At 43.1% G+C, this 13,778-nt stretch overlaps 1 protein-coding gene across 2 annotated transcripts in view; it reads right to left on the reverse strand.

The window, feature by feature from the left end:
* The window catches only part of CARM1 (coactivator associated arginine methyltransferase 1), a 41,191-nt gene extending 27,413 nt beyond the window's left edge, over window positions 1–13,778 (reverse strand). Inside the window, exon 1 of one of the 2 annotated variants that reach the window (XM_083719141.1) lies at window positions 13,451–13,778. In XM_083719141.1, coding sequence (XP_083575267.1) covers window positions 13,451–13,604 — 154 coding nt within the window. In that variant the 5' untranslated portion in view covers window positions 13,605–13,778. The remainder of the gene's footprint in view (window positions 1–13,450) is intronic. The other variant, XM_083719140.1, reaches the window with a different exon arrangement.

Genomic DNA, 13,778 nt, shown 5'->3' on the forward strand with positions numbered 1-13,778 from the left:
GAGAACCTCTGTCCCAGGTAACTATCGGAGGCTATGTCCATAACCACCAAGCATGTTGCAGAACCACAACTGAATTCACGAGGCAGCAGGAGAAAACTCAACTGTTTCAGCAAATGTTGATGTTGGTTTTAGCTAAATGTCCTGTTATTTTTATGACAGCACTCTTGTGGCAGAGCAAGCTGTCTTATATGCAGTATTCAAAGAAACCTGACTAAGATTTCATAAATATATTTCAGGAACCAATGAGAATAAATGCAATAGCTCAGCAATGTCATATAACACAAGCCCGGAATGCAGTTGAAAGCCAGTAGTCAAGGCCTACATGTCTTTTTGTGCTACTGAATCGTTGCCAATTTAGGTGCGCAACTGTGAAATTTCTATTCACACGTAAAACTTGAAAAGTATCAGAATTTTCCAGAAACAAGGGCTGGTAATTACTGGAAAGAACAACGTTTTTCCATGACCTGGAAAGTTCACTTGACAGGGTCTAAATATACATTGAAACATATCATGATGCAATGCATCTTGCATTCCCTTCCTTTTGAAGACAGGTGCTTGTTTAATCTGGGGTTCACATTCAAAATGCTCAATAGTGTTCAGAACACTCCAGAATAAAAAGTGTCGTGCCTGAGTCATCAGAGACAGCACACAGCTTTCTGTCTTGCATCTTTTGACAGGGAAATGGGTGCAGGGATCAAGATGGGTTCGTTCTTTTAAACCGGGTCTTGAGCAATGTACCAAATCCCATTCTAATATTTCAAGGCTCATCTTGAATTCAAGAGCTCAACATACTACATCATAGAAGGCCCAGAATCCTACCCTGAGTGGTTCAGAAAAGAAGGCCCTCTCCTTTTAATATGAGGTTGAATATAAGTGGTTACTCAAGTGACAAGATCAAACATAGCACACTTTCCTTAAAGAACAAGATTCCGAATGCTGGGGCTTCTAAATAATATAATCCTGGGACCACATCAATCTCTGTTATTCCTATAGTACAAAAAAAGAGTGCTTCCTGGAAATGAACATTCATTTCCTCTGTTGGAAAGGAGCACCAGGCTGTGGGCACCAAACACATTCACCCTCACAACCTCAGATTGCCCCACAGGCAAGCATTCAGAATACAAGCACAGAATGTCACAGAATACAAACACAGCATCCTTTTGGTAACACCAGTGGGCACTCTTGTAATTTATTTTAGTTTATCCCAAGCATCAAACTGCCCTCTTGGCTCCTGTATAATAAATGAATGAAACAACCAGTGCAAAACTGTCTGAAATTGAAGCGTAAAGACATTGCGCAATTTTTATACTAAGAGTTCGGAGAGGGACCTGACAATTTTGAGGGGTTTTTTTCCTTTTGTTTGTTTTTTATTCTAAAGCTCTGCTCATTCCCCTGGATAGATTATGGCATGTTGTCCTGGGACAAAAAGCCGAGAGGACAGGATGGAGGTGAAGAGGAAAAAAATCAAGAGTTCCACCAAGCAATCTCCCTGCAACACCAAGAGCTGCCAATTCAATGACAGGTCAGAGACAAGGCCATGAGCTCAGTTGGAGTCATTTTACTGCACAATGTAGTAAAATTAACACAATGAGGCTTGGTCTCCCTGAAGACATAAGCAGCCAGGATAGGATATGAACAATGCCTCAGACTGAAATTGACTGGAAAGGCAAGGGTTAGCCCAAGACAGGGAGGGGATAAAAATCCCAGAGCAGTTGTGTGCCTTGCAAAGAACACAATTCAGATCCTAGAAAAGAGAGCCCTGCCTTTTCAAGATTCTGCTTTTGAAAGCTATTCAATGTAAATGTCTCTCATGCACATTAATTAAGCTGTCAAGCTGGGCCTCCAAGTTCTTTGTGAGTGATAAAAGGGGCACAGCAGATGTGCCCTGGGCTTCCATACACTGAGCACAAAAGGGCTGAATGCTTGGTGAATTCAAAAAGGCCGCCAGAGTTTGTCACATCAGAGTTGGATTCATGAGATGAGATGCTTGCCTTGCTTCCACTCCAGAGTCCAGCTTTCTTCTTCCAATAGCAGGCTTATTCCAAGGGTGCAGCTTGTGTCTCACCCACCTCCCAAGATTTTATCTATGCTAAGCTCCAATGCTAGTACTGCAAAGCCAGAAAAAGTTGCTGCATTGGAAGACATTTCTCCTTAGGTACTTTCTCTGTGTACTCCCAGCAAGTGCCAGGCTTAAATACAGAAGAGGAAAAATCAAAGACTGTTTATGTTATTATGTGATTGTTGTTCACAAATCAGGAGAAGCATCTGGAATAAGCATAAGCAATCCAAATACGGCCAATTTAGATTTTACATTTCCCAACGTTTAGGCTCATCTCCCTTACTGCTGTGAAACGAAATAAAATACTTTCAACTTGTATTACAATGGTAGTGGCATGCCTCAGACACATTATATTGTGGTATGCCTCAGGCACCATTTTCCCAAGCAATCCAGAGAGTTGCAAGCAGAATAGTCCATGAAACCAAAGGCTGATCCTCACCCGCTCTGTTACATCCCAATAATCCTTTCCCTAAATAAAGATTAGTGGCTAGGTGCCTCACACACCATTACACCAATCCCAGCAACCAGGAATGTGTGGATGTCACCGGAGAACCAACATGGTTGTACTTAGTTCAAAAACAATCTGTAATCATGTTCTGAATATGATTTAAGTATGGAGCAAGCAAGAGAGGAAGCATGTCTCTTAAGGTGGCTACTTGTCCTGGGAAAGTGGGGGGGGGGGACACCTCCTTTTTGTACGACCCACAGTTTGAGAAGCACCAAGGAATTTTAGTCCTCAAAAAAGCAGATGGTAACAGCAGTCACAAAATTAAAAGATGCCTGCTTCTTGGGAGAAAAGCAATGACAAACCTAGACAGCATCTTAAAAAGCAGAAACATCACCTTGCCAACCAAGGTCCGTATAGTTAAAGCTATGGTTTTCCCAGTAGTGATGTATGGAAGTGAGAGGTGGACCATAAAGAAGGCTGATCGCCAAAGAATTGATGCTTTTGAATTACGGTGCTGGAGGAGACTCTTGAGAGTCCCATGGACTGCAAGAAGATCAAACATCAATTCTTAAGAAAATCAGCCCTGAGTGCTCACTGGAAGGACAGATTGTGAAGTTAAGGCTCCAATACTTTGGCCACCTCATGAGAAGAGAAGACTCCCTGGAAAAGACCCTGATGTTGGGAAAGATTGAGGACACAAGGAGAAGGGGACGACAGAGGACGAGATGGTTGGACAATGTTCTCAAAGCTACTAACATGAGTCTGACCAAACTGCGGGAGGCAGTGGAAGACAGGAGTGCCTGGCGTGCTCTGGTCCATGGGGTCACAAAGAGTCGGAAACGACAAAGCAACAACAATAATAAAATACAATAGCCCTTTTAGGTGCCACAAGGCTCTTTGTGGATCTTGCTGTAAAGGTACAAAGAATACTAAATAAGGAGAAAGGGTATGTTAGTGCACACAACACTACTCTAGCCAGTGCTTTTTACATAACCTATGACTTTTACTTAAAACACTTGCAGACAGTGTATTTATCCTAGATGTACAGAGGGCAGAGCCCAATCAAGGTTGCCTGTCACTAGCATATCCAACCCACCACAAATGTCAGTCACACATTCAACGCTTTCCCCATGTCACTACTCTGTACAAATGAAAAAAGGCTACGCAGAAACTTCAGCTAATATTTTGAGTGTATGCAAAATATGTAGATTTACACATGTAGAGACTTCAATCATGAAATCATTACTCTGCTACAAAACACCCATGACTTACACGCCAATGTACTGGGTTGATTCCAGTGCTGCTCGCTCTGCTCACACAACAGACTTCTGCTTGCACAACAGGACGTCTCCCTTGACCCATCTCCCTGGCAGCACCCCCTGCCCAACAGTGCACCGCCAAAATGTGTTCCAGGCGGCGGTGGGACAGGCTGGAGCAGATGGTGGGGGTATCATACTGCACAAGCATGACGTCACTCACAGAGAATTGGATATAACACACTGCATTTAAAATGCTTTGTTTAAAAGTTAAAAGCATTAGTATTCAGTAGTTTCATTTCACAGAACAGAATTATGGGGATTTTCTACAAAGGATACTTTGCTAATGTTAATGAGTAATAGGATCAGTGCTGGAGCACTGGACAGCTGTGGTCAATTACTGCATGAAACCAAGAAAGCCCTTCTGCAGATTGGCAGGCTGCCTTTCTTTGCATCATGGTGTCGTCTGAATTTGAAAAAGCCAGAGAGGTAACTCCTTGCTCCCTAGCCATCTTAGATTATGGCTACACAGACCTTGTCTGAGCTCCCCCAGCGTTCTAAATAAATGCCAAGAACTATGCAATCCTTTGATCAATGACATGCCGTATTTTTTGCACCATAATACTCACTTTTTTCCTCCTAGAAAATAAGGGGAAATGTCTGTGCGTGTTATGGAGGGAATGCCTATGGGTGGCATGCCTACGGATTTTCCTCCTCTAAAAACTATGTGCGTGTTATGGTCGGGTGCGTGTTATAGAGTGAAAAATACGGTACATTTGAACACTGTTAATAGCTTAGAATTTAATTTAATATGCATAAATCCAACAAAAAGTGAGGCATGCTTAAGCCAACTGAAAGAAATGGAATTAAGCATACCTATTTCTCCACTGGATTTCGGTCACAACTTAACTTGGGTTTTGTAGTAATACAATTCTACTAAAATAATTAACTGCATTACCTAAAGACGTAAAAAAAATCAACTGACAAGGTTTTTTTATGGCCAACCATATTGCTTTCACTCTTGCTTATAGACCCTGAGACCACTACAATGAGTTAAATGGGTAGAATTCACTTATAACAGGGATTCTAACTACAGTATGAATGCATCACAACAAAAATTCCCTTACTGATAGCAGTTATGCAGTGATTACTCCACCTGACAGCGTGGTGTAGTGGATCCATGTTGCATATGGATCAAAGAGATTCAGCTTCAATTTTCTACTAGGCCAAGTCATTATCTTTCAAGAGAAATAGCGAAGCAAATGTATGGTGAACTGAATACAAAGGAGATACCTTGAAAACTAGAAGGAAACAGAAAAGATTGATGCCTGTCTGAACATCTTCAGACATATGAGTTTAATGTGTTAGCCAAGTAAAGGAAGCAATAGCCAGAGCCCAGATAGTAGGCCACAGAAGTTGGGACCAAAGTGAAATGAAATGACATGAAGCACCTTAACTATTACATCTGTATCTCATTTGATAACTGAATAGTGGATAAGGTACTTGATTTCTTCCCAGGTTTGGCTCCACCACTACAGGCTGAGCTGGATTCTGGCTATTGCTCCATTTACTTGGCTAACAAATATAAACACATAATACTTCAGGTTTGTGGGCTCAGAGCAGGCATTGTTTTTTAGCCTTTAGGCCAAGACCCAATACCAAGCAGAGTGTGCTCAGGGTAGGCACCAATCTTTTCTGTTTCCCTTATATCCTCCTCTTTAGCAGAAACAACATCCTCACCAATACTTAGCATTTATATGATGCTTTGGAGGAGTCAAAGGATTTCACATGTTTTACCTTGCAACCCATGACGGAAACAAGATTTGCACAAGGTCTCCCATCTTCACAGTCCAGTCTGGACTCTACACTACACTAGCTCTCTAGCTCTTCCAGGTCTGCATTCTCTAACTTTGTATACTACAGCAACACATACACAAGTTCTACAGCCCAGCTACATAAGATGCAAATGTGTAAGAGGTATACAGTCCCTAAAATTCCCTTCTCCTCTGAATAACTGGTTAAGTCCTTAGTTGTGCTAGGCAACAGTGGGCCTTTATAATGCATAACATTACTTAAACAGTCCCAGTAAAGAACAACAGAATTTAGCTAAAATCTGCAGAAGCATTAAAATTGAACAGGAGTCATTACTCTAATTCTTAAATACTAAATAGTGCATGGGCGGGGAACACACATTAGTCTAATGTCTACCCAGTCCAAACCAATAATGTTCACAAGGAACAATCAAGCAACCTTATGTCCCTGTCTAGTTGAAGTTCATTAGCTACATATGTGGCAAGTTATTTGGAAGGGAGTACAGTACCTGCTGGATGTCTGCCAGGGTTTCTATTACACTTGCTTGCTGCTGTGCTGAATTTCTACTGGGGGACTCGCTATCTTTACTTTTCTTGTAAAACTGATACAATCTGTCTTCTCAGTGTAAAATTTACATAGAGTATCTCTTGGGTGAGGGATAGAAAAGTTCAAAATTTCAGAAAAATCAGGTGGAAAATGCACGTTTAAATCATGAAGGCAGAAATCCCCCTCCCTCTATATATCAGAAAACTAACAAATCTGAGTTCCAGTTTATGTTTGAAAGCAATCGTATGTGAAGTTCTCCTCATCTTGCATGCATATTGTAGTATTCAACTACCATATTGCTGAAAGAAATTCAGGGCTGCACCTTCATTTTTTGAAACTCTCTGGGAGATGAATGAAAAAATATCAATTTTTATCTGATTTCTGTGAAATTTAAATAGCTTATTATTCACCAATAGAAAGCTCAGCTAACAGAATACTAAAAATATGGTCACACCTTAGTTATACAAACGCTCCCTCAGCTATATGATCAATGGATACTAAGGATCTGAGTGCTGCTGGATTTCCAAGTAGCACTTAGCTTAAATAGTGAAGCAGGACTATCATCTGCATACGGTCGTAATGTATTTTGTTAGCAACTGGAAACTTTGCCTGATAACTGTCAGGCATTAGAAGAAACTTTCCAGTGATCAGATTGCACTACTAAACACCATTCCTTTCTTTTCTGAAACTACCAGGAACATGTTAAATAGACCTCTGGCCAGCTCTCACATTCCTAACTCTGCCCCATCCAACCAGAAAGGATGTGTCAAATCAATCAGCTGTCACTTTCATTCAACCCCAAACAACCAAGGAAATATGGCTGACCGGACTGAGATTACAAAGCAATTTTTTCAGTCCTGACTGGCCTTACCATATTTTAATCAAGGTATTGTAAGAAGCTGACCCAGTATTTCACTCATAAGGGAAATGTTTTCAAGGCATAAGAGGTGCCCCACACTTCACTATTATCACGAGCCCTGTTACTTGCCTGAATAAGGGTCACTTACTTACAAGTAAGAGCCTCTGTTTACATATTTTGCGTGGCAGTCGGGACAGTGGCATCTCTTTTAGATTTTGCATGCAGTTGTCATGGCTGTGATGGGTCGTAGGTGCCCAATCCCTGTCAAGCCCTTTCTACTAGGTAATGCCAACATATTACCTACCGTATTTTTTGCTCTATAAGACTCACTTTTTCCCTCCTAAAAAGTAAGAGGAAATGTGTGTGCGTCTTATGGAGCGAATGCAGGCTGCATAGCTATCCCAGAAGCCAGAACAGCAAGAGGGATCGCTGCTTTCGCTGCGCAGCAATCCCTCTTGCTGTTCTGGCTTTTGGGATTCAGAATATATTTTTTCTTGTTTTCCTCCTCCAAAAACTAGGTGCTTCTTGTGGTCTGGTGCGTCTTATAGAGCGAAAAATACCGTATGTTTGTGCTTAGCACATCTGTAAGGGGATCAGTTTGTGTATAAAATATATACTTCTAGTCCCTGAACTACCATCAGCAGAGTGGCCCTGAGAAAAGAGACATTGGGAACCCCTGTTTTACAGCATTATTTTGGATAGAAGTCATAATTTAGTAGGAAATACCGTTTAAATAAGATCCAATAGTTCACCTGGTATTTTTCCTTTTGGTAATTAGAAAAAAGAAAAGTAAGTGGTAGAAGGAAAACAAGAAACTTGTTAGGGCTTAGAAAGAAACCTGGAAAAAAGGAGCTGTCAATTTCCCTTCAAATCATCTACTGAGCATCCCTTGAAATCAAAGTCGCAAGAGAAAGCTTAGGACGACAACATAGAAAAAACTGTTGCTTGATAAACAAACTATAGTATCCCTTTCTCAAGATGTGGGGTTAGTAGTTTGCCCACATGCCCACCAATACACTATGGACGGAGGTCTTTCTTGGCTTTTAACATGAAGGTTTCCTTCACAACAGATTAAACCTGAGAAACTACAGGCACAAGCATCAGGTCACTTACCCTAGAAGGGTGGTTCCCAATTAGTGGTCTGCAGACCCAACGGGTCCGCGTAACCCAAATGGGAACCACTGCTCTAGAAGAATGTTCTGAAAGCTGCTGCTTGAGAAGTGAAGTTTTGTCTCCTGGTAACCTGGAGCAGCAGCAAAGCTTAAAGAATTCACTTTTGTGACATGGTTCGAAGGTTTATATTCCATGCTCTTTCCAGTTTTTTATATTTTCTTGAGTTGTTGATGTAATTCAGATTTTTGTCATCTTTTATTCTTTTACATATTTTAATGTGTGTTTTTTTATATTTGACTGCAGCCATTCTGGAGATCTTCTTGTTGAGGAAAAGAAATAACTTGTATCTATTCACAAAGTTACCAAAAGTCCAGTCTGAGGTTTGCAAGGTGTATCTAAATGTCAGCTAGCAACTAACTTCTACAAGAGGTGAGATGGGGAAAGTATACAAGGTATACTTTCAAGAATGCTGGTAATGGGTCTGGAGGGATAATATCAAACTCACTTCTTTTTTATGTGATACCAGAATTTGCTGGTGGACACCAAGCGTGTGTTTGTTTTGGTTAATGCAAAATGACTGTTGCTGTTTGTTTTGCATTTATTTGCATACTTCACTGAAAAAATCAGTAACGCTATATTATTAAAAAGAAAATACTGGTAATGGAGGTTGCAGTTTGCAGAGTGTGTTTCAGCATACTAAAACCAAGCACTAGAGGATAGCGCATTATCTTATTTCTTTGTGCTCTCTCTTGTTAGAAGACAACACCAAATCTCAGAGTTATTTGAAGTAAAGTTTTGTGAGGCTTGTGTCCAATACAATGTAGGCACTAAAAATGCCTAGTTAAGGGGTCCAAAACAGCAAGCAGGACAGTGGCACTTGCAAGAGAAAGCACCTCCCGTAGCAGAAATCACTCCTGTTTTAGGCTGAACCCCTTGAGCCAGCTGCTTCTAAAATGTCACACTGCTCAGTGCTGGTAGTAGATATACCAACCAGTATACAAATTTAATTAATAATAACAACAACAACCTTCTCTGGAGTTTTAGATTCCCTTCAAACTGGATTTTGAGAAGCTGAAAAGGTTTCAGAAGACAGCTGGAAAGACCTATGTGTAGCCTAAAGAGAGGATTAAGGAGGACCCATGTTGAGTTCTCAAATGTTTTAAACAAAAGCAACAAACAAGAGCTCTGCAAATTCACATCTACCAATGAGTTGTTACACTAGTGCATGAAAGCAGATGTCAAAATATTTTCCTCATATTTAACCTAAACTAGCAACAATTCAGTAAAGCTGATGAACACCTAAGGGAAGTTATAGATTCTCAACCACCACACTGGATTTGTCAGAATTATACAATTCCTTCAAGATGGTGAGAGTAATCTACTGAAAAAGCAATTTTGTGTGTTTGGCTGATGAGTTTTACAGTGGTGTAAGTTTTCAAGAGGGGGAAACCCTATTCAATCTAGGGTAACTTCCCTATGCCAATTTGGGTAAGTTGCAAAAGAAAGTTTTATGATACCCCAGACAGCAACCTATTTATTGCAGTTTATTTTACTTGCATTTAATGAGTAAATCTAAAAACGGAAACTGCCATGCTTGCCTAATATTGTATTTGCAATTGCATTCATTCATTGTTACTAATGACCTTATGGAGCAATCATTTTTCTGCAGAAAAATAAAAGCACTAGAAAAATGCCCACCCATTGTTGGGTCTCGCCTTGGACAGCCTTGCAAGGAGTGAATCTTCCAGAGTCAAGCAAAAAAGAAAGCAGGCCTTTTGAAAGACAAAAACCTATTCACTTGGCAGCATTTGCACTCCTGAGTCTCGCAACCTTCCCTAGAGAAACCTGTCTCGTACATTAGCTTGGTGGTTTCTTGCTGTTCCCTGCAACACAAGAGAAGTATGTGGCCAGCTTCATGGGGGCTTTTGTTTCAATTTCAACCAGTTAACAGGTCGATTGTCATGGAGGCCATAAACTCCTAAGCCAGCACTAAAGAGTCATCATGTATGCTGAAGTTTACCAAAATTTCCACATCACTTGTCAGACCAACTAAGCCTGAACAGGGTGCCTGTTGGGCAACAGAGTGGTCAATTCTACTGCAGCTGTATCCCCTGACCCTGTTATTGCAGGCCCGGAACACCAAGAGCTCACTTGGTATGCAAGCTAGAAAGGATTAGAGATCATGTATACGAAATATTCTGAACCTGTCAAGTCCAGCACTGAGTTGTAGTCACCCTACTGAGGAGTCATGATGCATTGTGTTGCAACACACAGGATTGCAGTGCTTTCATTCTAATAAAGTCAGTGGCTTCTTTCCACAGCTTCAAGTCTTCCTGCAGTTGTCTCCGTAAGAGGCATCATCATCAAGCAAGAATGACAGCTAAAAGCACACAGAGTCCACTCTGTGAGGCACTTACTGGCTAAACCTAGTAAGTGACTATGTTCTCTGCAGGTCTAAATGCAGGCACTTCTAGGGCGCCCAATTCAAGGCTGATTCTGTTGTCAATATATGCACACCTATTGGCTGCAGCCTGCTCCTTCCTTTATTGATGTGAGAACATTAAAAGGCTTTAAAATGACAGCATCTTTGGATAACTTCCATGGTAACAATTTGGTCCCCTTTTGAACCACACCCTGGGACGCGGGTGGCGCTGTGGGTTAAACCACAGAGCCTAGGACTTGCTGATCAGAAAGTCTGTGGTTCAAATCCCCGCGACGGGGTGAGCTCCCGTTGCTCGGTCCCCGCTCCTGCCCACCTAGCAGTTCAAAAGCACGTCAAAGTGCAAGTAGATAAATAGGTACCGCGCTGACGGGAAAGTAAACGGTGTTTCCGTGTGATGGTCTGGTTCACCAGAAGCGGCTTAATCATGCTGGCCACATGACCTGTATGCCGGCTCCCTCGGCCAATAAAGCAAGATGAGCGCCGCAACCCCAGAGTCGGCCACGACTGGACCTAATGGTCAGGGGTCCCTTTACCTTTACCTTACTCCAGTTTCATTGCACTTTTCCATTTTCTTCCTAATACTAGGAATCCTTTCCACCAATCATTCAGAGAATGATGCACTTGATAGAAGTGTTTCTGTCCCAGAAGCTAAAAGCCGCTTGCACTACTCTGCTACGTATGACTGACTTGGGCTGCAATCTTAACTCCACTTACCTAGAAGCCCCACTGAATTGAATAGTACTTACTTCTGAGTAGACTTGGTTCAGCATTGCATTGTTACTTGGGAACCTGGAACTACAATCCTGTACACATTAGCAGGTCCTTTTGAAGGACCTAGCTAACTAAACATACTCAAAGCACAGCATTAGGATGTCACAACTGCAGCGGAATCTGCCAGTGGTGTTGCAGAGTAGCTTAAACTGGGAGCTGCGAACTAGGAAGATCCAATTCAGATCTTATGCAGACATAAGCTCATTAGGCAACCTTTGACAACCCCAGCCTCAACCTGGGATGATAAAACTGGTCTATTTTACTGAACTGGATTACTAAGATAATGAACAGAAACTTTAAAGTACTATACAGTCACTAAGTATTGTTATTACAATGGTGTAAATACTTCTGAGTAGCCATTGGCACCAGTATATGAACACACTCTTAAAATGCCATTTGTATCCAGGACAAATGAACCTCACTACATATGCTTCTATAGTTTGATGACTGACTTGACAGTTCTTTCTTCTGATATTCAAAACAACCTCTTAACCCAGTTTCAAAAAAAACCTGTCAGATTTTGGACCTGTTTGGCTTCCAGGCCAAAAATAAACTTAAGGATCTTCTCCACATTAGCCGAATTTTAAAATGCCCTATTGCAGTTTTAATCTCATGTACTGACCGAAAAAAATCTTTTAAAATCTTTACTTACCTGGCCTTTCAACCCATTTACTTTTTTGTCTTCTAAAATCACAACAGACATTTCACATTCAGCTTTAACCACTATGTCCCCCCCCAAAAAAAAAACTTTTTTGAAATCAGCTATTGATGTGATAATTTAAGAGATGGCTTGGGGGAGGAGGGAATCAACTTCTACTACTTTAGTTAAGGTACTTCAGATGCTAGACACACATCTGCATCTCTTTTTGAAGAACCAACTGGACTCCCTGCAAGTTTGCCATAAGACTATGAAAGCCTTTCAAGGCAACACAGAACTAGTCATCCAACAGGTGAAGTATTCCAAGAAACCAGTCAGCTTGTGTTTAAGAGCAAGAAGCAGAGACAGCCACTCAGCACAGACCAGGCAGATTACCACTGTCCCCACTTGGCCACAATATTCAATGGGTGACCTTGGGCCAACCGCTGCCTCTCAACCTAACAACCCACCTCGCAGGGTTGTTGCGAGCATAAAATGTGGAGGAGCAGAATTTCTGTATTCCGCCTTGAGCTCTCTGGAGGAAAGGCAGGACAAATGCAACGGACTGCAAGAATAATGAGCGATCACCCCGGCCCATTCCTTCAAAGGACGATGCCTGCCTGCCCCATCTTAAGAACATAAGGATAACCCCTGATGTATTGGGACAATTCAAGCCTGTCTGCCTGGCCCAGCACCAGTGCTTTTTTTTTCCTAAAAAATGTTTACAGGTACAGTGGTACCTTAGGTTACATACGCTTCAGGTTACAGACTCCGCTAACCCAGAAATAATACCTCGGGTTAAGAACTTTGCTTCAGGATGAGAACAGAAATATTGTGGCTGCGGTGCAGCAGCAGTGGGAGGCCCCATTAACTAAAGTGGTGCTTCAGGTTAAGAACAGTTTCTTGTTAAGTACAGACCTCCGGAATGAATTAAGTACTTAACCCGAGGTACCACTGTACTGTCATTTTGACTCAAGGAAATCACCATTTTATAGTTCAAACCCTGCTAAATTAATATAGTAAACGGACAAAAGTACAAAGATTCACAAAGTGTTTAGGGGTATGCATACCCCTGCGTCCCCCCAGAAAAAAGCACTGCCCGGCACCTCAGCACATGCCCATCGTGGCACAAACATGCAAACTATCCCTGGGATGCAGGGCCGGCTCACCCACGAGGCAAGGCGACTGCCTCGGGCGGCAGGATCCCAATGTCGGCATTTCATCCCAACCCCCGTCCCTGAGGCACCTCTTCCCTGACCGCCTTCCTCCTCGGTACGGGGAGACTTGGAGGAAGAGTGAGGCGGCGCCATTCCGGGGGGACCGAAGTGCCGGTCCCCGTCCCTGGAAGCGTGGCGGAGGTGCGGCACTCTCCACATGCCCAGAGGAACCGGCGCGGGCCCTTTCGCGCCCCAGCCAGCCATCCATCCATTCATCCACCCGTCCCTCAGCCCGAGCAGGCCCCTTCCCCGCGCCCGGCCACCTGCCCCGTCTCTCGCCTCCACTCACGGCTATAGAGGGCGAGGCAGGCGGCGTCGGGCCCGGTGCGGGCCTCGAGGCGGAGCGCCTGCTGCTCCTGGTGCCGCTGGATCTCGCCGTTGGCGTCGCCGATGGTCAGGAGCCGCACGCCGGGGAAGACCGACACCGACGCCGCCGACGCCATCTTGGCATCCCAGGCCCGACCCGCGGCCGCCGCTGCTGCTGCTGCTGTGAGGGGCGCCGAGGAGGAGGCGCAGCAGCAGGAGGAGAGGCCGGAAGCCGCGCCTCCTGAGCGCTGCCGCTCAGCCAGTGGGACAGCGCCCCGTGCGGGCGGCGGTGGAAGGAGCTCGCCGCGAAG

Source organism: Podarcis gaigeae, assembly GCF_964106915.1.
Source record: "Podarcis gaigeae genome assembly, chromosome: 17".
In the NCBI taxonomy this organism is placed as follows: domain Eukaryota; kingdom Metazoa; phylum Chordata; class Lepidosauria; order Squamata; family Lacertidae; genus Podarcis; species Podarcis gaigeae.